The sequence below is a fragment of the Camelus bactrianus genome, chromosome 33 (assembly GCF_048773025.1).
Source record: "Camelus bactrianus isolate YW-2024 breed Bactrian camel chromosome 33, ASM4877302v1, whole genome shotgun sequence".
In the NCBI taxonomy this organism is placed as follows: Eukaryota; Metazoa; Chordata; class Mammalia; order Artiodactyla; family Camelidae; genus Camelus; species Camelus bactrianus.
This window is the reverse complement of record NC_133571.1, coordinates 8463397-8489517: the sequence shown is the minus strand read 5'-3', so window position 1 is coordinate 8489517 and position 26121 is coordinate 8463397. Positions and strand designations below refer to the sequence as shown.

Here is a 26121-nt window from a genome sequence, read left to right as displayed (position 1 = left end):
ATTGGGCCTCACCAGGGAAGACTGGGAGACCCAGTGTTCCCAGGGTGAGACATCCAAGAAGTTGGTTCTCTGGCTCCCTGCTGGGGAGCAAGAAAGGCAAACAAGAAGAGCAGCGGGCTCTGGTGGTGCGCTAGAGTTCAGGAGGTGACCAGAACGGCTCAGGAAGGAAATCAGGTTTACAGTGAAACCGCACACCTGTTGAGAACTCTGAGACCCTCCAGCTGCAGAAGGTGAGATGGGGGTGGAGATGCTGCTGAGAAACTGAAAGGAAGGCAGGAGGTTTGGAAACCTTGGGTTATTATTGGCCTACATTCTGCCAGAAAAAGAATGCAATATTATATTTCTTTTCTATTAACTCTTCCAAGCCTTTACTGAACTAGGAAAAGCTATTTGTTGAACCTGGTGGGTAATTAGGTAAAAATTAAGTTCAATAAGTAAAAGTATCATTAAATGTCTTCTTCGCTAGGTGGACAGACTCCTTGTGTTCAGCCCAGTGGTCAAAGGATAATATATCAGGAAGTGAAGAACTAAAACCTTTCTGAAAGATACCATCCTATAACCTTATTCTAAAATTTCCACTAGTTGTGAGTTCCGTAAGCACTCTGTTCCTTAACAAGTACATGTCACAAAGTAAGTGCTCAATAGATGCACTGAATGAATGAATAAATGAGGTATCACTGTATGGTCTATGAGTGTCCTTTATCCCAGAAATAGGGCATGGAGCCCACCATTAGGGCCTTTGGGGTTGGTTCCCTACCTCCCACCTGACCACCGAAGGCTATGCCTATGACCACTCAAATGGGGCCTGGTCTGGAGGTAACAGATAAGGAAATAGATGCAGGAAATTGTTCGTTTGAGTCTTTGGTTCTCACAGCCAGGACGACAAGGCCAGTCATGGCTGCTGAAGCCCTTCCAGGGCTCCCCAGACTCTCCGAACTGCCGGGGGAGTGGCACCTGGCAAACGGTGCCCCATTACTGTCCCACATGCCTGGCCAGGCCATCACTCACCACGAGGAACATAAAACTGCCCGACAGCTTGCTGCCAGGGAGCATCTGCTCAGCTGGCATTGACGCCTGTGGGAACAAAGCCAAGGAGCCCGGGGGGAGGAGAGCAGAAATCAGCCAGGACAGGAAAAAGAAGGTTGGGGAGTGTGGCGCTTTGTTACATTGAAGACTTAACAGGCCTTTAATTTCTATAGCAAAACACAGAGGAAATCATTGTGGAAATGACTGAGAGCCTCCGGCTGGCCCATGTTGCAAATCCTCTTCCATGGAAGGCACGAGGCACTTAGAGATGTTCCCTGCAGCTGCTCCACCTGCCAGTCCCCTGCCTCATTCAGTCTATGTCCCCCTGATGGGGATGACACCAGACAAAGGCTCTTCCTGTATTTCTCAGGGCCTGCCAAGCGGTTGACTCTCAGTGTGGGATTTGAAATTTCTACTTTTCTACTTGGAGGGAAACTGGTAGGGAAAGTCTTCCAAGTCATCTGTTTAAAAGGTTAAGGCTCAGACAACTGATTTCCCTTCGACCAGCATTTTAATAAATCATTCCCACAATTTTCAGCCCTTCAGGCCATTCACACGACAGCCAGGTGCAGGCTGGCTCTGGCCGACAGCAAGATTTCTACATCATCACAATTTTCCCAAGTTACCACTCTGCCCATTTACTCCACCTTCATTGGCCTGTGAGCTCCACTTGGGCACAGACTCTATGTTATTTGACATCTATTTCCAGGGCCTGGCACCGTGCCTGGTAAACACGGTAATTCAGTGAATGTCTGTCGAATGAGTGCTTGTATGCATGTTTACCAAACCAGCGGAAAAAAAGTCTGGCCTCGGTGAGTACGTAGGCTGGTAAATATTTGGTGCTTTTCGTGATATCATTAAGTAGAAGATCTCTCTATGATCTGCCACAAACATTACCTCTTCTATGACACTTCCCACATTAAGCATTCTATCATGGTTTTTTTTTAGTACACCTGTAAATCCCTCCCTACAAATTCCTTGGAAGTAGGAACCAGGTGATTTTCCAATTATTTACCCATCCCCTCTCCCAACAGATAAACTAGATAATTAAATGAATGAATGCTTATTGGTCAAACCGTATTATAGTCTCAGGTCTGTCAAAACCTTTCATCATAAGCATCAAAGTCTTTTTTTAAAGAAAGTTCAGCACCCCCCTCCCCAGAAAGACACTTGCAGAAATTCATGTTGGCACAGTGATCAAAGACCACATTCACCTGAAAACATCAATCCCAAGGGGCAGAGAAAACAAGTACACATCTGTGAGACAGATGCAGAATGAAGAAATTGTGACTGACAGAAAGCCTGGCCGGGCCCAGAGCACAGGACACAGGGGGTAACAGCCAGGGTGCGCTACAGAATGTGGCGGCGGCCAAAACTTGTGCGTGAGTCACAATGCAGATTCACCACGTCAGTGTAAGAGGGTTTGCACTGACAGCACTAATGTAGATCAGTTCTGTGAGTAACCTGTCAGGTGTGTGGCAGCCAGGGCTTTATTCAAGGAATGTGGTGGAAGAAAATTCCGTCGTGCATAGTCATGAAAGACGGCAAGTAGACTGAGAACAGAGGCCGACAACAGCAGGTAGAGGGAAGCCTTGATTCAGAGGACAGGGTTTCTCTGCTGCAGGGTTCCCTTATAATTAACCAATTAGGGCCACCGCTTCACTTCCCGTGACAGTTTTCTCTGCCACAGAGAATGAGGTCACAGCCCTAACCACACAGACCTGGAAAGCATCTGGGTGATAAAGAACAGCTTCAGAGGTGCTTGGCTCAGACCCAGGAGATGACTGGCTCCATGTGTGGTATTCCTAGCCCCAGGAGGAAAAGTTTCTCAGAGGAACTGAAGTGTATTCTGACATTAGTTTTTAAGTCCCTATTTATATCCTTATTATGTGATTCTAACAAAGCAGATTGAACATGACTGGATCTGTTAAGCAACCCCAGAGGCTGGAATAGGTCAAACCGGGGTCCATCAACGCTGAAATGACCAACTGTACCATTTTTCAGTATACCAGGTGCAATATTGGATGTGCAAAGAATTCTTTAGTGTAATTTATGATGTATGTGAAAGAACTGTCTCAATTGTAAGGGACTCCTGAGATTAAACATATTACTATTTGTATTGTTTAGATGACATTAATTTCTTAGAGAAATCAAAGTACTTGTGATCAGAGTTCAAATCTGCCAATAGAAGGGAATGGAATAGACATTAGCCTGTGGAGGGATGTTTACAAGACGGATGGAAAAATCAAATGTCAGAGAGGGTGAAGAGGCATTACTGCACTATTCTAAAGACGAATTAATTATGAAGTTTTTTTTTTAATTGACATATAGTCAGTTTACAATGTTGTGTCAATTTCTGGTGTACAGCATAAAGTTTCAGTCATACAGATACATATATATATTCATCTTTATATTCTTTTTCATTATAGGTTACTATAAGATATCAAATATAGTTCCCTGTGCTATACAGAATAAAGTTGTGTGTCATTTTTATGAAGACTCTATTACCACCGCAAAAAGAAAACTCTCCCACTCTCCTTTTCCCTTATTTTTCTTATAAGAATTGGATGTCAGGGGACATTTATGAAAGCAGCAAAGGATGAAAAAGAATCAAGCCTCTTGGTTTACTTGGCTTTTAGCTAAAAGGTTTGGAGGCAAAATAAACAGAAGGCAAAGACTAGGAGTGACTCTGTGCTGGTTTCCTCCTCTTAATAAGACAGTGGAACCTGATACCTGGGGCCTGACTTAGAAAAAGGGGAGGCTATGAGAAGACCTAAGGAGAGTCTATCACAACTGATGGATGAGTCAGATGAATGATGCTTGAGATCAGGGGAGGCCCAAAGGCAGAGAGTGAGAAAAGAGGGGCCAGGAATACTGGAAGCACCCAAAGAGGTGGCTTCCTGGCTCATCTGTGTTTCAACTCTCAGACTGTGGCTCTTTGTTAACAATCCCCCTACATGTATTCAAAGGGGAATGATGCACAGATGAGGAGCCCTGCAGTGCAGACGGGATGGGAGCTCGGCCCTTCGGTGAAGGCTGTGACCCCCATCCCTGCAGCCAAAGGAAGACTCTGACTCCGTTCGTTAGGCTGGGACAGCATTTGTGCAGTTTTCCTCTGTGTGTGTGGATCAAGGCTGGGGCGCAGGGGCCAAGACTGGGGATTCTGAGGCAGGTCAGGCTGCAGAGCTTCTTAATTAAAAACAGGAATGAAGGAAAGAGCCTGTAGTGCAGATGTAGAAAGAAAACCTCAGACACAAATTCATGAGGATGGTTACCTCTAGGGAGAAGGCCAGGACTGCATGGGTGGTCAAGGCAATCAGCCTGTAATGTTCTTATTTAAGAAGAGAATGTAGTCATATGTTAACTGTTTAACTAAAAACGGGCTTAAAAAAACAAAACAAAACAAAACAAAACAAAAACCTTAAACTTTAGAGAGATGCAAAGGGAAGAGAGCTCCGGAGAGGTGGCAAGAAAAGGAGAGAGAAAGGAAGAAAGACACAAACTAAAATCTAGCTCTTCTTGTAGGGGTCCCCCTGGATGCTGGGTAAGGCACCCCAAGAGGTGGGCTTCAGGAGCAGTGGGAGACATATGGAGCAAATCGCAAGGGGAAAAGGTCCTAAACCAGAATTTCCTGAGTCACAAGAGAAGAAAATGGAATGAACAACAAAATTCTGAGCGAAAACAAGTGAAGAGAAAAAGACCCCCAGCCAGCCCTAAGCCATACTGTCAGATGGAGGCCCCAGTTTCCCAGTCTCACACTGAAAGGAGCAAACACTGGTTCCCCTGAATTAGGCCCAGAAACCTCTCTCTCCTCTAAGGTCCTCTCTACCAACGATGCCCGTGGTTGTGGAGAAACGTACTACCATGGATTTAGAAAGAGATGCGAACAGGAGGAGGGCACTTCCTGTGGGCACCTACTTTTGCTGCACCCGCACCCCACCCCTAGCAAACTTTCTACCAATGCAACACCACCCCACCCTTCCCCAGGCTCACCCACTTGGCTCCGGAAATAGAATGAGCACCTCTGCCATGTATTCAGGGCTTCCCTGGGGATTTCCTTTGGGGCAAACCTTGGGGAGGGTAGGGACCACCTCTTTTGGAAGGAGATGACCTCTGAATGTGTGGTCCTGTCTTCTGGGCTCAGGCAAGCTACCAGGGAACGTCATCGCCCAGCTTAGCTGGAAGCAGTCGGCCCTTCTGATCCCTGCGGGTTCACCAGGCTCGTCTGTACCGTACCCACCACCTTAGCCTCCTTAAGGCTCTGCGGGGGGACTGTTCTGGGGTCCCCATGGTCCGCGTGAGGATGGGGGCGGAGGAGGACCCCTTCTAGAGATTAGGCAGGAAAGCGCTAGGGGAGGAGAGCTGGGGAGTGGGAGGGGCAGACCAGTTACCTCATTGAAGCCCTCCTGCAGGACGTCCAGTAAGTTCCCCCGGGTCAGGCAGGCTAGCATTGTTCCTGCCGGGCCCCCAGGACGAGGTCTCCGGGCCCGGCGGCCGCCGCCGCCGCCTCCTCCCTGTGCGCACAAAGACTCCCGGCTCAGCTCATCGGGAGGGCTCCGGCGTCCCGCATGCCACTTACTGGAAACCCAGACCCGGGCCAAACTAGCTGCTTGCACTGGGCATGCTCGCGCCGCGGCCTCTGCAGGAGGGGCCCGGGCGCCGCCGCGGTTCCTATAGAAACTGCTGGGCGCGCACCGGGCTGGGGGGCGCTGGCGGGGGGCCCCTAGTCCCGCGTGCGTCAGGGAGAGCCCCGCGGCGCGCACAGACACGCACACGCACACGCGCACACACCGGGCCGGAGCGCGGGCGTGTGTACGTATGCTGCAGATACACACACACACACACCCGCAGCCTTGCAGGAGGGCGTGCCGGTGTGTGCGCGGCCCCGATCATGCACACGAACGCGCGCGCGCACGCACACACATTGATACACACCACACACACTGACACACAGGCGGGCATGCCGGCGTGTGCATATGCGCTGGCAACCACACATGCACACACCAGGCCTGCCCGGCATGAGCCCGCGCTGCGCGCGCGCACACACACACACACACACAAACACAAGCTCTGATGACCTGAGGCCTCCAGTGCCCCACCACAAGGTGGGCGGGAAGGGGAGTGAATCATGGGGTTTTATTTTTCGCTCCCAGCAACATTTTTCCCCCTGGGGCCTGGACTGTGAGGTTAGGCTAAAGAAGGATATATGGAAAGGAGAGACACAAAAAGAGGATAGACGGGACTTTAGTTATTGATGGTATTAGGGCACATTTAATAAAATCAAGCTAAACCAATCATACAGGATCACAACACATCAAGGGTAAACCGAGGATGAACAAGGCTTTACCAAAAAACTTTCTTTCTTTCTTTCTTTCTTTTTCTTTCTTTCTTTTTCTTTTTTCTTTCTTTCTTTCTCTTTCTTTCTTTCTTTCCTTCTTTCTTTCAAAATAACTGCTAAAATGTGCAGCCTAAATTTTAAATGACTTTTAAATTAATTAAATGGGTTTTAATGAAAATAACTGCAGAATGTCCTGGTGCATTTGGAAGAATTGGGTAAAAGCTTCCTCAAGTGAAACAGAGCTATTCCCCTCTGTTTCTAGTTATTCCAGTCACGGTCTTGATTATTTGTTTTTAAAAATAGGAGTCATCTGTACTCTCTTGTTTCTATAGGAAAACTGGAAGCTGAAAGAACACCCATATCGTGTTACACCTCGTGATCTCAGGTGGGGGGAGGGGTTTACGAGTGTTAGGGCTCAGAGAAGGTCAGGCCTTGCCCAAGGACACAGCTGGTCAGTGACAGAGGCTGTCTGAGTGTAGGACTCTACACTCATGATTTTGCAAAAGGCCCAGATTCACTCCCTCTCCCAGATTAGAATCTTAGCATGAAAAGTCAGTAATGGTCCTTATTCAGCCAAATGACCTCCTCCACAGGTCACTAGGGAAGAAGAAAATGCTTACCCAGGATGGCCAGAACTAGCCACATCGTGCTTGAATGTCTAAAGCCGCCAAACTGAAAGATGCTTCTGAGAAGAGACACACCTCCCTCTGACCACAGCAAGCAGGGAGCAGCAGTCAGCTGAGGTGTTAAGCGGCTGCCAGGGGCTGAGTGCTGAGGGTTAGAGCTGGGGAAAAGCCACGGCGCCAAATCAAACTGAAGCTGAGCAGCCCACGAGTCGGGAGACCAACATCCTTCACCGTTTACCTGGGGAATTCAGTTGCCAAGAACTCCCCTCTCCACCACCACAGCTGATGGTGCGATACACTCAGATGAGTCACTAGCCCATGTTAACACAACAAGGCCCTTTGCAAAGAGAAGTGTGAAACTTCCAAGAGCATAAAATTGCATGCAACACGTCTACATTCATAGTGCTGTAAAACCAGAGCACGCAGTTGGCGGTCCGTGGATAGAGGATTTTGATTGGTTGACAGCCCATCATGCTTTGCACTTAACAGAAAATATTGAGACATCAGAGGGAGGTCGTGCTGACAGTTATCTACACAAAGAGGTCACTGTTTCTCAAACAAGTTATTTGTCCAAGTAGGACCTGTGAGCTCAGTGTTCCTAAGAAAAGACTCATTAAATCACTGAATTTTAATGCTCCAAAAAAAGATCTCATCTGGCCCAACTCTCTCATCTCATAGATGAAGGAACTAAGGCTAGCAGAGGTGCTCAAAGTCACTTAAGTCAATATAAGAGCTAAGAGCTGAACCAAAGGCCTCTGAGGCCCAGTCCTGTGCTGTTTGCCCTGTGCTGGAGGAATTAGACAGAATCATGTTAAATAGACACAAGATTCATTACAGGGCATATGGTCCAAGAATATACTATTCTTTGGAAGTCTATAATAGTACCTACCACATATCCTACAGCAATAGTGTCCAATAGAATTTTCTGTACTGATAGAAATACTCCATATCTATGCCGTCCAATCCATCGGCCACTGACCACACGTGGCTAATGAGAACTTAAAATGTGGCAAATGCAAGTACGGAACTAAAATTTAAATTGCATTTAATATTAATTCATTTAAATTTAGATAGTACAATTTCAAAATATTCTGTTCCATTGTCCCCACACAACTACCGGAATGTCCCAAAAATCATAATATGTTCACGTATAGTCTGCCTCTTACACTTGGAAAAAAGCACAAAATTCTTGTTGGACCAGATAATTCCAATTTTTTTTTTCTTTTTTACTCAAAAAATACGTTCACCATACTTATCATGGTCTGACTTAGAAAGGAATCCAGGTAAAGAATTGGGCTTTAGTTCAAAGCAGCACTAACATTTACTGTGCCTTCCATCCTCCCTACTGTGGTACCCGCTACTGTGATGCCAGCACAGCAGCTGGGGGAGTAAGTGGGTTAGCTAACTGAAACAGGGACAGTGATCCGCTCTCCCGAACATGGGAAAGCTGCAAGCCGGTCTGGGTAGCTGGAACCAGTCCCACCGCTGCAGGTCTGTTATTCACTCCGCCTGGAGGAGAGGCAGAGAGTCCAAGCAAGCTGCTGTCTGCATATCTCTGCCATGCTGCCTGATTTCCGAAATTATAGGCTTCCTCATTTCTGCATTACTTTAACAACAAAGGCAGATACTTCCCTCACCAACTAAAAGCTACCCAACTATCTATGTACAACAGTAACAATAGCAAAATTGTGCTTTTACTATGTACCAAGCCCTGTACTAAGCATTTATATACCTGAGCTCATTTGATGGCCACAATTACCATAATCAGTAGGTTTTTTAAAAATTATCCCCACTTTACATATGCTGAAGGAGAATTTTGAAGGATAATTTGCCCCAACTCCGTAGTTACTAAGTGGTGAAGCCGAAGTCCAGGTTATTAACCATTATGCAATTCTTTTATATGATGTTTACGGCATAGAAGGAACTCAGTATATGTTTTTAGTTGAATGAATGAATGAGCCAGTGGCGGAAACATTGGCAAAGTCATTCATCACTTCTTTTAATACAGATGATAACATGTTAGCCTAAGTGAGACTTTGAACCTTCAACAAAACTGTCATTTGGTGAAAATATTGACTGTGACTTCTCCCTGCAGAGAAGTGTGAAATTCATACCTATGTAAAATTTGACACATCTATTACGGGCAATCATTAATGACTATCAAGAAGCAGAAAGGCAGTTGGAATAAACAAATAATTAAAATTGTCAATGGAAGTATTTTAAATGACTCTCTGAAATAATTTCTTAGTCTTTTTCTGTTTTTTTTTTTTTTTTTTACGTTTGCAAGTTCCTTGGTAGGAACATATGTTTACAATTTCTGTTGCATTTATCTTCAGAGTAGTCAACATAAATACATACACACAAAAGGGCTCATGTCTACAGTCAGAGGTACCCAAAGTGTCCTGGCTTCTAAACAGCTCTCTTTGTCTCCAGGTTTTTCTGCCAGTCTGTACCCCTTCATATTCCTTAGACAACACACTCATCTTGCTGCTCAAATGTCTTCAAATGCTCCCTTTTCCTAGCATGTCAGATATACATTCCTTGTGTCCAGCTTTCAGGGCTCCCGCCCTCACTGCCTATGCTCAGTTTGCAATTTCCTCACTGTCTCACAGACTTAAAGGCTCATTCTCACCTCCGTACATTCATGACTGTCCCTCTGCCTAGAATGTCCCATGCTTCCTCTACTCAAACCTTCACTATGCCTAGCTCAAGTTCTGACCACTCCTGATTTTGTTAAAATCAAGACACAGCCGATCACAATCAGTCTGGAACACTCACCTCCCAGATAACCCATGGTGCATTCCTGCTCGTCTTTCAGGTCTCTGCTCAAATGTTTCTCTGTTTGGCCTTCTCTGCTACTCTGTTCAAAATGACAACACCTCCTCACCTCAGCACTTCCAATCCTCTTTGCCTGATTTATTTTTCTTTTTCGTCCTAACAGTCATCAGCATATTTACTTTTTTATTTCTTTATTGTCAGTCTCTCTTCTGCCCAAAATGAAGCTCCAAGGGGGCAGGAAATTTTGTGTTTTGTTGCTGATTTATTTCCAGAACCAAGACTATTTCATGGCATATAGTTGATACACAATAAATATTAGCCGGATGAATGAATCTTCTCTTTAAAATTCAAAGGTGAGGGGAAGGGTATAGCTCAGTGGTAGAGTGCGTGTTTAGCATGCACCTCCACTAAAAAATAAAATAAAATAAAAAATTAATTTAAAAATACATAAAGAAACCTAATTCCCCCCCAAAAAACAAAAACAAAAAAAAATTCAAAGTTTATAGCATGCTCTATATACTATGTCATTTAGCACTTCATTATAGTTAATTTAGGAATGTGGATTTTTGTCTCTTTTACTGTATTTCCAAGACAAATATAAATAATTTCTGTTTTCTTTCTATATTTTCCTCTCCTTCATCAATGCAGTCTTTCATTAAACTGTAATTAAATATATATTGAGCACCTAATATACATCATTATATGCCAGGTCCTATTCTTTTAGCAAAAACTTCAAGAACTCAGAGTTACATGTAAATAAATACATACACACACACTCATATAGAGGCAAGAAACAGTACGCAAAAAAAAAGAATAGTAAAAGAAAGACTAGTAAAACTGAGAATCCAGTATTAGTATGTGGGGACACTGTTCAGGGTGATTGTGACAGACTGAGTGTGTAGAAAAAGGAAAAAAAGAGACAGAATGGTGTCAGACTAGAGTAGGATGTTGCCAAAGTAATCACCAGATGCTAGTGCTTAATATAAACTGTACCAAAGCAGATATGCAAATATATTCTACATGAGTTCTTTTAATTCACATTTCAAAAGTTATCTGCCAACTATCCTGTGGGTAAAAATTAAATTAAGACTAGCGACACCTGGTGGATATTTTGGAAATGACCCTGAGTTTCTCAAAACTGTAAATGCCACCATGTCCCCCCCCACCCGCTATTCATAATGTGTTAGGGCTCTGCACAACTAATTATATACTATTGGGAAATAATCTTTCTGCAGGACCCCGGGTCTCACTGCAAGATGTAGCCATATTTCTACCAAGACTTTTCCATCTCCCAACTGATGTCCCTCTGCCTTCTGAAAGACGTATACAAAATCTGACAGGGCCATTCTTCTTTTAAAAGGTAACTTATTACTTAAAAGGTTCACATCCTTTGACCTAGCATTCTACTTCTGGAACTCTGTCCTAAGGCAATAAGTCTTAAATGAGGAAATCAATGAGTTATTTACAATGTAGGGGGGTGGTATCTAAAAGTCCAACGACAGAGGAATGGTCAAGAAAATCACAGCCATTATAATGTTTACCAAACATTTGTTTTCACATTAAAACAAACATTTTAACAATTCCGTATGAGCAAACATTACGTTTAAAAAAGCAGAAGTCAAAAATTGTGTGCATAACATGCTCTCAAATATGTAAATAATATACACTGAAAAAAAGACTAGAAGAAAATATTCTAAAATATTAACAGGATTGCTTCTAGATGGGAGGATTATGGTTTTTTAAATCATGGTTTGCAGTATTTCCCAAATGCTCTATAATTCACGTGCATTATTTCTATAGCAAACATTATTAAAATACTTTAAACAACCCAAATGCTCTAATTAATTGCTAGAAATTTTCAAACTCTGCTTGATTTTATTAATTTTGGAAAAAGATACAAATCAAGTGAGCTAGAATTTCCACAAGAAGGGGAAGCTAGAAAAGAAAGCAAATATATTACAGTTTTGTTCCAGGATCTGAGTTCTGATGGAGAAATCCCCTAGCTGTAGCATTGTACTGAAATTCCATTACCGTCATCATATGCCTCTCAATAGTACACCAGAAACTTACAGAGGGCTCTGCTGGCAGCAGGGAGTTACAGAGTCTCATAGCCACTTGGGTCCCCATCTTCAGAGTCCCTAGAAGAGCTGGATCAGGGCTACCTTAAAATAGGAAGAGAAAGAAATGTGCAAAAATACAGGCCAGGAAAAACTTCCAAAAGCTAAGCCAATTTAGTGGGGTCAGGTCCCAGCCCCAAACCTACCCATTTAAGTCATCTGGAAGTATAAAAAATTGAATCCTCGTTAGCAGGAAATCCAGGCCAAGATACTATAATTACAATAGAACTATTCCAACAACATTTTTAATACTAATAACTTAAGTTTTAATAGTACTGAAGTAAAGAGAAATATTTCCCTATCATTAGTCAAGCAAGAATGCATTTTCCCTCCTCCCTGTATTTATCAGTCTGTTGATGGAAATAATAAATAGACAATCTATAATAGGCAGAGAAAAAAAGTTTTATTTGAGCCAAATTGAGGACCATAGTCTGGAAAGAGCCTCTCAAAATACTCTGAGGAACTGCTTCCGAGAAGCATGGTTTTCAGCACAGTTTTAAGTCTTGTCAGAACAAAGAACATTGAACAAGTGAGGGATGCATTCCTTCAAGGTTTAAAAAAATAGATCAGCATGTACACAGGGAGCCAGTACAGCCTTGGCACCTGGGAAGGTAGTCATCATTGAAGGAATACCAGCATTGGTGTCCCAGGAAAGGAGACGTTTAATCTTTACTTTTAACATGGACATTATTTACTTCTAGTCAATGTACCCTTTTCAATAACGATTAAAGCAGATGTACAATGTATGTTTCATAGGCCACAAACAGGCTTTTATTGTTAGCACAAAATTCAAGTTAAATCATGCATAAGCCAGAATGACCTCCCCATATCTCAATACGTGAAAAATTTCTTCCATTAAGTCAAAGACCTCAGGAAGGATTCTGAAGACAATGAGAAGAAATAACCAGGAGCTCTGCTTTGGGCTCACTCTTCCCTTCATCCTCAGGAATTAAGTTTTAACCTAGAACGGCAGAACTTATATCCCAAGGCAGAAATTTTTATCAAGTACTTGAAGTTTACAAAGTGCTATCACCTATATGGTCTTATTTGACCACCACAGTAAACAACTCTTGGAAATAGGGTTCATTTTATTACTCCCCAGCTGATAGGAAACAGCCTAGTAAGTTGTTCTGCAATTAGCAATGCAGGCAGTGTTCTAGCCACCTTTTCTGCCTCTTCTGAATCCACTTGCACCAGTTCTGTGCCAGAGAACAGGCCCAGAAAATAATGGTAGCGATGATGATGGTGATCGCGGTGGCCAACATTTGCCCACATACCACGAACTGTTCCAAGTGCTTTCATCTCACACTCTAAGAAGTACTATTATTTCAAACTTTTTTGTACTGTGATTCCATTTTCAGTACTCTATCAACCTTAAGAAATCTTCCCTCTCAGGGACAAACCCAGTGGCGGCGGTATTTGGGGAGGATGGTGCATAGATTGAGAAATGGAAGTCCCCAAGCTCTGAAAGTCTGAATCAGGAACTGCACACTAGGAACCTGCAAAGCTCGGAGAGAGTTCTGAACCTGAAATCTCCACCTCTTTGTTCCCACTATACCCTCGCCCCATTCGTGTGTCCCCAGTTCTGGTCTAGACGGTACAACCGGTGGTAAATAATACTTCCCAGGTACCCGCCACCTTTTAGCACCTACCTCTTAAATCATCTGTGTGTCTGGTTCCGCATCTCGGTTCCCAGCCCTTCTGAGCACGGCCTCCTTCTGCTACAGTGTCGCCTCTGCGTTCCCGCTGCCATGGTGACGCGGGGGCCGGCCCTTGCCCGACCGGGCCCCGCCCCCTGCCGGCTCGGGCCCCGCCCCCTGCGCATCCAGACTCTCCTCTTAATGGCTAAGACCGCAACGTCTGCCGGCCTTCACCCCGCCTCTTGCCAGCCCCGACCCCGCCTCCTGACTGCCAAGACTCCGCCCCCTGCCTGTCCAGACCTGCCTCTTGCCGGCCCCGACCCCGCCTCCTGCCCGTCCGGACCCCGCCCAGGGAGCTCCGCCTGCTGCAGATGGGAGCCTGCCTCTCGCGGGGCCAAATCACACCCCGGCCTCTACTCTGGCCTTCGCCGGTAGTGGGGCGGAAAGTGGCTGGCCTTCCGCACTGCCCTGAGGCTGCGTGAGATCCGATGCGCTTAGTAGAGCCCGCAGACCTCTACCCCAGAAAAGGCACCAGGCACGTTCCTTATGTGATTTATTGATCCTAATGGCTCTGCACCCGCAAGAGAAAACAGTCCAACCAAGAGGAGTTTCTGGGCCTCTCAGTGCTGTCGATATGAGTGGTGATTTGACGTCCTTGTACCTGATGGTCAGAACACGCTTCCTCAGCCCCTGCCCTCATTTGTCTGTTTAAGTCTGGGACCCTTGACCCAGCCACTGAGGAAATTGCCCTGGCCAGCCCTAGAAGCTTTCCAGAGCACCTCTTCTTCTTCAGCCTTGGAGTTAAAGGTGTGTAAAAGGGATACCATCAAATTAACTCCAATAAAATTAGCTCATGTGCAGGTGCTTCAAGGGTAACCTGTTCTATCTGCGCTTTTCTTGAGAGCAGGAGCAAAGGTAGGGGGGTCAGAACCCTACCTTCCTGCACACTCAACCTAGACCCCTCATTTTGTGGAACTCCGTCCACCCCCAGGTAACTCAAATACAGCTCCAAGCTAATGGTAGCAAATAAGAGACAGGTCTAGAGAAAAGAGCAAGACTTGAGCCACTCACAATTCCAGGGACTCTGGAGTTCTTTAAGCTTAAAACACGTCTGCCATCTCTGGGCTGCCAGCCAGTCCCCCAAAGCAGTAGATTCTCCCCCACAGCCCTAGTGATGAAATGATGAAACAGGTCCTCCCTCCCCAGGGCTCACACTAGGGTCCCATTCTTGTTATCATAGCGGGGTGTGGCCTGGGGGAAGCAAAGGATCGCATACTCTGTGGCATTTTCCATTTGCAGGTGCTTCACCTCCTGGGCAGAGCGTGGCTGGGTACCGCTGCACACTTGAATGTCTGCGTAATGTAAGCTGCTGTCCTCAGACCTGAGACCTTGACTCCTCTCCTGAGACGCAGGCTGCTTTAACAGTTGCTCATACGTATGTCCCGCTGTGGCATGGCCCTGAGAGGAATGGACAACATTAAGGGATATTCTTGGCTTGATTTTGCCCCTCACCTCCAATGCAGGGTCAATTACACTGATGTTTCTTTGCTTTGCTCCGTTGAGGGAACAGAGGAAACTGGGTAGAACCAGCAAGGTTACAGATGACTGAGAAGTGTCTGTCCCAGGATGGAAAAGCTGAGTCCTAGGATCCCATGTCTGAGCATCCCCTAAAAGGGACCGAAGCCTGTCATTACCTTTGTGTAACTCTGCTGTTGCTGCTGCTGCTTTGGTGTCCAACTTGTGTGGTTCCCTGGGAGGAAGAAATATGACTTAAATCCATTTTCTCTTCCTGCTCTCTGTGAAGATTGCCCTCTTCAAATCTCTATTAAATTATCATGGTGGGCTTCTAACTAATCTCCCTGTGTCTCCTCTCATCTCTCACTCCTTCGCAGAGTATCCAACCTGGCCCTTGCACAATCTGCCCATAACATCTTCCATCCTAAGTTTTCACTGGCCCCTCACATAGTTCAACAAATGTATGTTGAGAGCCGATTGTATGCCGGACTCTGTACCACATTCTGGGGATAGAAGGATAAGTAAGCTGTTTTCTTCGCTTCTGGGAGTTTATAGTCTGTTCAGGGAGACACATAAGAGTATACACACTATTACAGGGCAACATGGTTAGAGCTCAGCTGCGCCAAACATTCAGTCACTTTCCGTCAAGTCACTCTCTTTCTTCCTTCCTTCCTTCCTTCCTTTCTTTTTTTCTTTCTTTCCTATTTCTCTCTCTCTCTTTCTTTCTTTTTTTTTTTCTTTCTGCATGAGATAATTCCCCTGCCTAAAATATCCCCTCCTCTCTGCTCCTCTTCTAACGTGTGACCTTGCTTCACTGGTGTTTTTGGAAGCACTAGTAGATGGAATTACAATTACTTGCTTACATGTATCTCTCTCTCAAACTTGGTTTTCAGCTCTTTTAGGGCCGAGACCACGTGCCCTTCCTCTTGGGCCTCTCTGCCTCCTTGGGGCCCTGCAGAGTGCCTCACATACAGTATAAGTATTCAGTAAATTTTTGCTGGATGAATGAAAGAATGAGCAACAACCTTGCCACTCTGAGATGATGGAAAGGATGAGACTCTGAGTTTCAGAACTGGTCTTGAACCCAGCAACTTAAAGATTCATTTTGGTGATCTGTCTCCTTTTAGTCCTTGCCCGTTAGGCCCTTTCTAAAGACATTGGTTCTATTCTCTTCTCTAATTTGCACCCCCACACCAGAATCCCCCCACCCTCCCAACTTCCGTTACCCATTTTCTTTTTCCTCTGGAAACTTGATGGGCATCTCCTGTGAAGGGAAAAACAAATCACTCACATGTGAGAACCTGGGCTCTACCTTCCCTCTACATCACTTGCTGTGTAAATTCCTTAATATTTTGGGATGACCTTCCCTTACCACCACCACCCCAACAAAGATTCACCCTGAGCCAGCCCCAAAGCATTTATTAAGGGTACCACACATCTTCCAAAGGGATGGTTCTGGAAGGCGGAGTGGTACAACTGACATAACCAAACCCAAAATACAGCCTCAGGCAACCAGGCACTCCGTGCCAGGGATGGAGCCGGGCTGAGGGCTATTCTGGGATTGTCTACAGGCTATTCCCAGCAGACAGTAAGGGAAACCTGCCAAATAATGGGATATTCCTGGGTTCGGAGACCCTCTTGCTTCTTCTCTGGTGTCTTTTTTTCAGGGTCTCTGCCAACCCGGGGTTCTCATTCTGGAAGTCACAGGAGCTGCCACCACCAGGGCTAACAGTTAGGGCCCCGCAAAGCCCTTTCCTGACAGGTGACCTCCCTCTTCACTTCTTTGTCCTTGTTTTTAATTAACAGAGGAAGTGAGAGAGGCTTAACCTTTAACGTCCACAGCACGGGGCGCTCTGAGCCTGGTGAGTGACTCAGCTACACTGCCCTCGCTGCAGGACAGGCCTCTCAGACGCATTTCTGGGCCCCTGGGGTCCCCAGTGGAGCCAGTGTGTCTACGTGATTGTCAACTGTTTGACGGGCAGAGAAGCGACACTTGTCTGAATAGTTTGTGGCTTACTCCGGATGCTTTTTCTTGCTCGTACATTTCCCACTGTCACCAGAGCCAACCCTACTTGTCTGACTTCTCCTCAAGGAAGTTTCTTTCTTTTCCTAATTAAAAAGAAAAAGAGAGGGCAGGGGTGGGCAGGGATTTCTAAATCATGTTCATTTCACTACTGTAGAAAAATCGGGATTTTTCCACACGTATCAGACAGAGGTTTGTGTTTTGGTTGGATTTTCAGTTTTAATGCAGCTTGCTGAGGGTCGAGCAGTTAGTCTCCACTGAACTCTACAGGTGGTTCGGAAGAAAAGCTTTGAAATTATTTCTGTGTCTTTCTGCTTCCTCTTCTGCCATTTCAGCTCTTCCTTTCTCGTACCGCTGCAGCCATAGCCTGAGCCTCTAATTCCTCGTCCCTTGTCACGCTTGTCTTCCTACTTACTTCTACTTAAACGGATAAAGAGAATATTAATTCTAAAATAACATAGACTTGGGCAACTCCATTTTTGTGAACACAGCCTGTTCCCAAGTTGGAGGTTGCACAATGCCTGGACACAACCCAAATGGAATATTCAGTTAGACTCACGGGTGACAGGATTTTATTTTTAGCTCAGAATTAAAGAACCTAAGTGGGCACTCTCCTATATTGGCTGTAGGAATAAAAATGGGTGCAATCTTTCTAGAATGCAATTGGCAATAAGGATAAAGCCTTAAACATAAATGTGTGTACCCTCTGATGCAGCAATTCCATAGCCTAAGAAATAATCAGACGGGTGCAGATATAGAAGCTCATTGTAGGCTTATTTATAATTGCAAAAAGCAGGAAATATCCTTAATGTCCAACATTGGGAACTAACTAACTAAATGGCATCTCCGATCAATGGAACGTCATACAAGCATTTAAGAAAGATGTTGGAAGAACACCTAATAGCATGGAAATTTTTCCTCTTAAGATAATAGAAGGATAGCATGTTTTGGGATTAGATAGACTTTTTAAAAGGATGACATGGAAATATACTAAAATGTTCCTGTCATCTCTGGGTGCTCAAATTTATGATTGTTTCTTATTTTCTGCTCTTTGGTATTTTCCACATTTTCTACAGTGAATGTGTATTACTTTTGTAATCAGGAAAAAAATTTAAATAAAAATCTCTCCAAGTGTCATAGTGTCTTTTAGTTTCTGGAAATTTATTGAGATAATGAGAGGAGAACAGTATTTGTCCTATCCTACTCATGTTTTAAGAGGAAAAAATATATTTTGGTTAGAATATCTGACGTAGTGTTTCTAACCAGGCTCTAGAGTCTGACTGACAGTATCAAACTAGCTGTATGACCTTCAGCAAGTTTTTTATTTCACCAGGCTTCCATTTTCTTATTAATAAAATGAAGATAATAATAGAACTTAAACTTCAGGGGATTATTGTAAAAATTAGATAAAATAATAGATGTAAAATATTCAGCTAGGTGGCACATGAGCATCAGTAGAAGCTGGCTACTATGACTACCACCATCAGAGGAAGAAATAATCAGAACTGAAGACTATGAAGACCTGGCTGTCTTTCGGTCGAGTGTAGTGATTGTGCGGGACTGGGCTTCAGAGTTAAAACAGGGAGACTTGAAATCTGGCCTCACTGCTAACCAGCCTGTCACCTTACCAGCTTATCTCTCTTTTCTGTTTCCTTATCTATTTCCTAAAATGGAAATAGGGTTGCTGTGAAGGTTAAATAAGTCTATATATATAGAACGTTTAAAATAGTGTTTGACATGTTCTAATGTCTAGCTTAAGTGTGAATTGTGTTGTTTTTATTTTTGTTTTGCTGATTGGTCATCTTTATCAAGATTTTTTTTTCATTACTATATACAAACTACTATATACAGAATAGGTAAACAAGGTCCTACGGTATAGCACAGGGAACTATATTCAATACCTTGTAATAACCTATGGTGAAAAAGAATATATATATATATGTATAACTGAATCACTATGCTGTACACCAGAAACTAACAGCATTGTAAAGCAATTATACTTCAATTAAACAAAAACTGAACTCAAAAAAAAAAAAAAAAAAAAAGAAGACAACGACTATGAAGACTTGGGAAGAAAGGGAGGGAAAGGTGCTTTGTACCCCCTCCTCTGGAAGTTTTTATGTTTCCAGATGTCCTATGTCTATAGGACATCTCAGAGTTTAAAAAGTGTTTCATCTGTTTTTTTCAGTCCTGACGATATTCTGGGAAACACATATTATTGTTCTTATTTTGCAGATGAGCCAATTAAGGCCCTAGAACTTTGGTATCTTACTTAAGAAGGCAGGAACCAAATTTCCAATGATTGCTGTGTCTTCTGCACCTATCACTATGCCTGATGCACATAGGTTTTCAATAAAATATGTGTTCAATTAATGAATGGATACATGAATGAGTAGGAGGAACAGGACTGGAATCCAATGTACTGACTCCAAACCACATGTGCTTTTCAATGGACCTCACCTACCTCTCTAAGTGTAACGACACTTTACTCATAAAGAACATCCTTAAGACTCATGCAGGCACGGAGTGGTAGAGCTAAGAATGCAGTGGACAGGATAAAACCAGGTCCAGGGGTTTATCGTGTTAAAAAGAAACAACAGGCCCCGAATGGAGTTTCTTGTGCTAAGTTCACACCACCAAACCACCACTCAATACGTAGCCTAACTAGAGTTTCAGCCTTCCCCAGGAACGAACATAGTCTTAAGTGGCCATTTGGGAATTTTCTGGTGAGCACCAATGAGGTCATCTGCCACACAGACCTTTTCCATCGCCCAAAGGAGGATGAGGTCACCCAACCAGTTCCTGATCCCTTCCCCCTCCTGCCTATAAAAGCCTTCCATTTTGTACAGCTCCTTGGAGCTCCTTTCTGCTTGCTGGATGAGTTGCTGCCCGACTCATGAACCATTCAAGAAAGCCAATGAAATCTTTAAAATGTATTTGGTTGTATTTTTGTTATTTGACAACAGCCATGACAAACTCTGGGAAAGAATGATAAAGACATTATAATTCATTTATTGAGAGACTTCTGCACATCCTCTGCTCTTCAAACCCATGAGCTAAGCAACACGGGTTGTGTTATCTATATTTTATATACGAGGAAAAAGAGAAGTTACAGGGTTTGCCTAAGGTCACACAGCAAATAAGTGTGAAAGTTAAATTCAAATATTCCGTGGACATTTCTCATCCTCCTCCTCACTTCTGCCCCTTTACATAAACATTTCTCCAAAGTTGATTTGCTTGATTTGGCAGGCAGTATTATGCAGTGGTTAAAAGTATCGGCTTTGAAGTCAGATAGCTCTGGGTTGGAATCTTGGTTTATTTGCTTACGAGTCATGTGACCCCAGACACAAATTAGTGAACGTCTCTGAGCCTCAGCTTCTTAGCTGTAAAACGGCAGGAATAAGGCCACCTCCCTCAGAATTGTTGGGGAAATTACATGAGATTTTTTTGTAAAGTGTCTGGAACAGAATACGTTCCCAAATGCTACAATTATTATCATTATCTGGAGGAGAAAGGAAGAGAGGAAAGGGAGAGGAGAGGAAGAGGAAGACAGAGAAGATATCAATTCACCATTCCAGCCCTGCCCTGGCTACTCTACAGACAGCTGGCTTGGCTGGGTTTTTCGAGCTTTCCTGAAAGGAGAGGGCACAAAAAGGAGTGCTGCTCTGGTGTTGGCTCCTGGAGGCGCCAGGCGAAGCAGGTGACAGTGGGACGTTGGCAGAGAGCTCTCTGCAGGCGCTCTCTGAATCTCGAGGCCTCCGTGTCCACCGACGGAGACATTACCCTCCACCATTTGCCCCTACTCACCAGCTTCCCCCACAGCAGAGCCGGTTTCCCATGGTGCTCTGTCTCCCAGGGAGTCCAGCTGTTTTTCCACAGAAAGAGGCTTGTGCATTTCCTGGTTCTTGGTTTAGCTTTCAGTAGCAGCTCCCAGGGAGCCTCTGTCAGTGTCAGATTTCAACCTAACAGGTTGGACTTTGGAAGCCACCTGCTGGAAAGATTCCCAGGTGACTGCTCCCAGCCAAAGGGTAGAGGAACACACACGGGCTCCAGGTGAGAGCAATCTCACCTTCACAATTTGGAGCTGTTTTGATGAAGCCGTGAACTTGGAGCTTCACACTTCAGTAAAAAGAAACCTGAGATAGAAAAGGGCTCTGAGCTTCCTTAGGAAATGTCTCGCTACTACATCACACTGTCATTGAAATATATCCTCTATAATAAAGAGGCTTACCTACGTTTCCCCAGGACTATTCAGGTTTAATTGACTTTCACTTTCAAGGTAATCGGTATCGGTCTCTTATCATCCCTGTCCAGAATCTGAGGTTGAATACTGGACTCTCTTGGAAACTAAAATGTAGGGAAATAGATTCCTTTTATATTCTCCCTTGCTATTGGAATTAATGTGGGAAAATCACTTTTTTTTTCCCCTAGGACTGTAAAATGGAGGGCTGAACTCGTTACTAAAACCCTTTCTGTTCAAAAATCGTATGATTCTATTATTGGAATGGTCTTAGCACTTCTTAACCACTCAGCTTCCCATCCCCAGTATAGAACTACACAAGATTAAATGAGATAATATATATAAAGCTCTCGTCCAGAGCCTGGCACATGGGACCCTCTTGGTAAGTCCTAGCTGCTGTTATTATTACTTTTTTGTTCTCGGCTCACTGTTAGATGGTAAAGCATCCCCTCTGCTATCTTGTGCTGGGCCTTTGCACTAGCCTCAACAAGCATGGCCAGGCTCCTTCCTGGCAATGCATTTTGTACTTTTCCGATCACTGTACTCTTTTCATCCTGTTACCCAAACTTCTTAGCCTAGCACTCAAAGCCCTCCACAATCTGGTCCCTTTTCAGCCACATTATCTAATCTAAAGAAAAAACTTAAAGGAAAATGCCTGAGATTTTATATGACCAGAAACTCCAAAGGAACCAACAGTGTCTTGTGGTAGCCAGAAAACCCGATATACCCCAAGCAGCGTTAACAGAAGTCTAGGGAAAAAAAAAGAACAAACAGAAGTCTAGAGTGATAAACAAGGGTACTGATTATTCCACTGAAGTCTGCGCCAATCAGTCCATGACTGGAATAATAAACTTAGGTTTACATGTTGAATTTCAAGTTAAATTGTTAAAAGGCATTATTATGTTCAAGAGAAAGTTGTCTGAGTTAAAAGTGGTATGGAAAAAGTCCTAGATAGGTTTAAAAGAAGATAGGTTTAAAAGAAGGAGGCATGTTTAGTTGAGAAAGGGAAGCCATGGGAGGACAGGATGGTTATTTTTAAATATCTGAAGCAACTCACAAATGAAAGAAGGGTTGCATTTATTTTTCTGGACGAAACTGGAACCAACGGACAGAAGTTACTGACATGCAGATTTTGTTTCAGTAGAAGAGTTTATAACACATGTGTCCAATAAGAAAATGAAGCGGACTACTTGATGAAGTTGTAAATTTGCTGTCGCTCAAAACGTCCTAGGAGTTGACTAATAATCTTCAAAGAATTTGAATGGGATGGGGATTTGAACTAAATCAGAGTTTTCAAATTTCTTCTAGCTAAGGAATCCTTTTTTTTTTTTTAAATAAAGCTCATATAAAAATTCTAATTACAAAACAGATCAATCTGAAGCTGTTCTAGTTGAAGTCTGAATAGGATCGTTTTAAAATTCTTTTTCTTCTCAACTAGATGTTCAGATTCCTGAAAGTAGGCCATAAAGGAGCATAGTTTTAAATTTATATTTACAATGTATAACCTCCATAGTATATTACTTAGGGGTTAATAAATGTTTGTTGAATGAATGAACAGAAGAATACATCAATAGTTATTTCTCTAAGGCAAGCTTTCATTTTTAATAGACAGAAATCCTTTAACGAAGAATTGAATTCTTCAAGTGAGGGTTCCTATCCTGGGGGTCCACGCTTCCCTAAAAGGGGCATATGAATGGAGCTCAAGAGTTGTGTGAATCTATTCAAACTGTACGCCAAATTTGGGAGCATGTGTATTTTTCTGGTAAGAGGATCTATTACTTTTATCAGATTTTTCAAAAGGATCTTTAACCCAAAAAATTAAGAATCAACCACTTTAATGGATGAATTTTAGGTGTCTATCACAGCCTCATATATTTGGGGGCAGGGGGGTCTTCTGGACACTCCTCAAATCATATACATGCATGCTCTCTTAATTACAGAGGTAACTGAGAGGTCAGCCCCCCAGACTTTCCTTAATACATCATACCCCTAGTATTAAGTAAGACTCTACTTCCAAAGGAAGTTTCTCTGGTCATCACCCCCACACCGACAGCCCTAGCGCCCTTGCATTTAGCCTTGGATTGGGTGGAACGATGCAGTGATTCCTCTCTTTGGAATGTTTCAAGGTTAGAAATAAATGCTTTCTTTCATAGGCAGGAGGTGAGGGGACTTTGTGGTTCGGTGACAATGGCAGAGGCTTCTGTGACTGTTCCCGTGTCCTTCAGTATCAGAGACCATTTTTCGTGGACAGAACTTAGCACGGGAAAACAGGGCTTTAGGCAACTCTGCAACCAAAAGCTCTTTTCCCAACCCCTACCCAAAACAGGCCAGACAGTCTGGAGACCCTTGTTTTTGTGTCTCTAATCACTGGCTCAGACAGTGCCCTCCGGGCTGTTTGGATGGCATATCCCTTTTCCCTCCCAGGATCACTCTCTCTTTTGTTGCATTGTGAGAAAATTATGGCCAGGAATTTGATCTGGAGCCAGTGTCAGCTTCCGGGTATGATCTCAGCATCCAAGTGTGAGCTCAGGGTGCTGTGACGTTGGGTGCATCTAACTGAGGAGCTTTCGGTCTAGCGGTCCTTTTTGTCTCCCTCCCTGCCCATCCCATCCTCCAGGCCGCAGAATAGGGAGCAGCACAAACAAGGCCCTGAGATTTGGGTTTATTCAGCTCCACCCAAAACTAGAGGAAAATGCTATGACACGTCCCAAGGGACCAAACCATACATTGTGGACCACGCACTTCTCCCTCCCGCAAGGATGCTGCTACCTCTGGGTGGTGAGCAGCTGCTGTATCACCACGGGAGCTAGAAAGGGGTTCACTGGGTGCTGGGTCTGTGGCACTCAGGGCTCAACACTGGCTGCCTCCTCCTCTTCCTCTGGGTCAGGAGGTGCGGGGAGCAGGGAGATGTAGACCTCATTGACCTCTGTGTCCAAATGTCGGCCACCCCGAGGCGCCTCCAGGTTGAGGATGCCATCGTGGGAGAGAGCAGCGCGGACCCGCCAGGGGTCAACATCAGCAGGCAGGACGTAGGTGCGGCAGAACTCCCGGGACACGAAGCCGTGGCGGTCCAGGCGCTGGGGGTGCCGGGCAGACACCTCCAGCAGGTTGTCCACAGTCCTCACGGTCACCTCATCTGGGGTAAAATGGCTCACATCCAGGAATGCCTGGAACTTGCCCTCACTGAGCCGAAGCTCAGAGGCCCCTGCCCTGCTGCCCTCCCCAGCTTGGGTGGCCCGGGGTCGCACATAGTAGCCATGGTAGAGGGTGGGGGTCAGGATGTCTTCTGGCAGGAGGCCTGAAGGGCAGAGAGAGAGAAGGCAAGAAGCAGGATGAAGGAGGATGAGGTGGGAAGGAGGGTGGGTGAATGAGTGGAGAGAAAGGAGATGAGACCTGGGGAGAGCCAGAGGGGAGTCAGGAGAAGGAGGGAAGAGGAGGGAGGAGTCCCAGCGGCTGGAAAGAGGCGGCTGGGGAGAGGGGACTGAGAAAGAACATGAGATGGGGTGGAGGAGAGCAAACCAAACCGGGTCTGGGTGGTCCGAAGGGGACCCAGAAGGCACACGGAGGGGGCAGGGGCAGGCATCAGCGCGCGGCGGGCGCCCTTCTGCGCCGGGGTCAGCGGGAAGGGGAGAGAGGCCTGCCTGGAGGAGGGGGGGTGGCTCTGGGGTGGGAGATGGCTCGCCCCAGGAGTTCAGTTAAGCCGGGAGTGGGGTGGAGGCCAGCACCGTTGGGAGATCAGCCCAGAATTTCAGGAGGTGGGGGTGGGAGGCAAGGGGGTGGCGTCCGTGCCATACCTTCTCCGAAGCGCTGCTCGCCCAGGCGGCTCGGGTTGGCGAACTCGTACTCGGCGGTGGCCGGGTGGGCATGTGGCACCGAGCGGCCCGACATGGCTGCGGACGCGCCGGCGGCCCCGGTCGGAGGTGCAGCCCGAACAGGCGCGGCGGGACCCCTGCAGCTGCCCGAGGGCCCGCGAGCACCCGGAGGCGGGGGCGGGGTCTACACCACCCAAAATAGTGCGGAGCCCGAGGGCAGGGGGAGGGGCGGGGAGCCCGCGGCGATACAACGTGTGGCCCGCGCTGCCTGGACCCCCCGTCCCCTCCCCCGCACCCTCTTCAGCTGTCGCAGCCTCCCCCCTCTCCCCCCTCCCTTCCCGGAGAGGACAGCTGGGGGTCCTGGCTGGGGAGCCAGCTGGCGACGCGAGGCTGGGGCTGGAGGCCCTGGAGAGGCTCGCTGAGACCCTCACCAACAGTGCACATTTTCCACACCATCTCTTCTCGGTCGCAGGCAGCCGGCACCCTGTTCCGCAGAATTCCCCTGCATTTAACGTTCTGCCAGCCACATAAAGCGAAACAAGCAAGAAACTTTCTACTCTTTCTCTGAGATGAGGTGAGGGGCCTTTCTGCCTAAATTGATGTCAGGGTCCTCTCTGGGCAACGCAGGGCACCACAGGAAACCTGTCAGTGACATGTTGATGATCACGGCTCTCCTCCAGGGACCCGCAAAGAGTTAATGTCCCTGGGGCCCAGCCTAGGAAGATTCCAGTTCCTGCCCAGGCCCAAGATAGTTGCTGGCCGCATTCCCTTGGCATCCTAGGCTGGAGAGGAGGAGGAGGGGCACACTGCCCGCCTGCTTGGGATTCCTGAGCCAGTTTCCGACTCCAGAGAAGGGGGCAGAGGTGGGTGCCATTGGGTGTGGACAGAGAGCTAGTGAAACAGGACCAGGACAAGTCACTGGCCAGCTCGGACGTGTTTGTATTTCTCTTTTCTTAGCTCAGTGAGTACTGGGTATGTGTCACACTGCCAAATCCCCAATCACAAG

The 26121-nt window shown here is 45.6% G+C and overlaps 3 protein-coding genes across 6 annotated transcripts in view; all 3 read right to left on the bottom strand.

The window, feature by feature from the left end:
- The window catches only part of DIXDC1 (DIX domain containing 1), a 71432-nt gene extending 57527 nt beyond the window's left edge, over nucleotides 1–13905 (bottom strand). The window contains exons 1-2 of one of the 3 annotated variants that reach the window (XM_010968909.3): nucleotides 13538–13905; nucleotides 11839–11930 (exon numbers count right to left, since the gene is read on the bottom strand). In XM_010968909.3, coding sequence (XP_010967211.1) covers nucleotides 11839–11895 — 57 coding nt within the window. In that variant the 5' untranslated portion in view covers nucleotides 11896–11930; nucleotides 13538–13905. Of the gene's footprint in view, nucleotides 1–5417; nucleotides 6004–11838; nucleotides 11931–13537 lie in introns of those variants that run through there. The other 2 variants (XM_074357191.1, XM_010968908.3) reach the window with 2 other exon arrangements.
- Nucleotides 13906–14061: 156 nt separating this feature from the next.
- On the bottom strand, nucleotides 14062–22020 carry C33H11orf52 (chromosome 33 C11orf52 homolog). Its single transcript, XM_010968907.3, has 4 exons — nucleotides 20871–22020; nucleotides 16267–16304; nucleotides 15220–15275; nucleotides 14062–14983 (listed from the first exon to the last, which is right to left on the bottom strand). The coding sequence occupies exons 1-4, from the start codon at nucleotides 20900–20902 to the stop codon at nucleotides 14735–14737; spliced, it is 375 nt and encodes a 124-aa protein (XP_010967209.2). The 5' UTR covers nucleotides 20903–22020; the 3' UTR covers nucleotides 14062–14734.
- Nucleotides 22021–23949: 1929 nt separating this feature from the next.
- HSPB2 (heat shock protein family B (small) member 2) lies at nucleotides 23950–25860 on the bottom strand. 2 transcript variants are annotated; one of them, XM_074357194.1, is made up of 2 exons: nucleotides 25098–25860; nucleotides 23950–24439 (listed from the first exon to the last, which is right to left on the bottom strand). In XM_074357194.1, the coding sequence occupies exons 1-2, from the start codon at nucleotides 25189–25191 to the stop codon at nucleotides 24147–24149; spliced, it is 387 nt and encodes a 128-aa protein (XP_074213295.1). In that variant the 5' UTR covers nucleotides 25192–25860; the 3' UTR covers nucleotides 23950–24146. The 2 variants fall into 2 exon arrangements, with proteins under 2 accessions (XP_074213295.1, XP_010967208.2); XM_010968906.3 differs by having other exon boundaries at nucleotides 23950–24601; nucleotides 25098–25833.
- Between the last annotated feature and the right edge of the window lie 261 nt (nucleotides 25861–26121).

What these genes read in the sequence shown, in the direction of transcription:
- C33H11orf52 (XM_010968907.3), bottom strand. Translation starts at nt 20,902, where the DNA reads ATGGGAAACCGGCTCTGCTGTGGGGGAAGCTG. An exon ending in CCAGAGGAAAAAGAAAATGG is followed by an intron (nt 15,276 to 16,266) that starts GTAACGGAAGTT and finishes TCTTCCTCCCAG; the next exon opens with GGAACCACACAAGTTGGACA. An exon ending in AACAGCAGAGTTACACAAAG is followed by an intron (nt 14,984 to 15,219) that starts GTAATGACAGGC and finishes CATTCCTCTCAG; the next exon opens with GGCCATGCCACAGCGGGACA.
- HSPB2 (XM_010968906.3), bottom strand. Translation starts at nt 25,191, where the DNA reads ATGTCGGGCCGCTCGGTGCCACATGCCCACCCGGCCACCGCCGAGTAC. An exon ending in CGAGCAGCGCTTCGGAGAAG is followed by an intron (nt 24,602 to 25,097) that starts GTATGGCACGGA and finishes TCTGCCCTTCAG; the next exon opens with GCCTCCTGCCAGAAGACATC.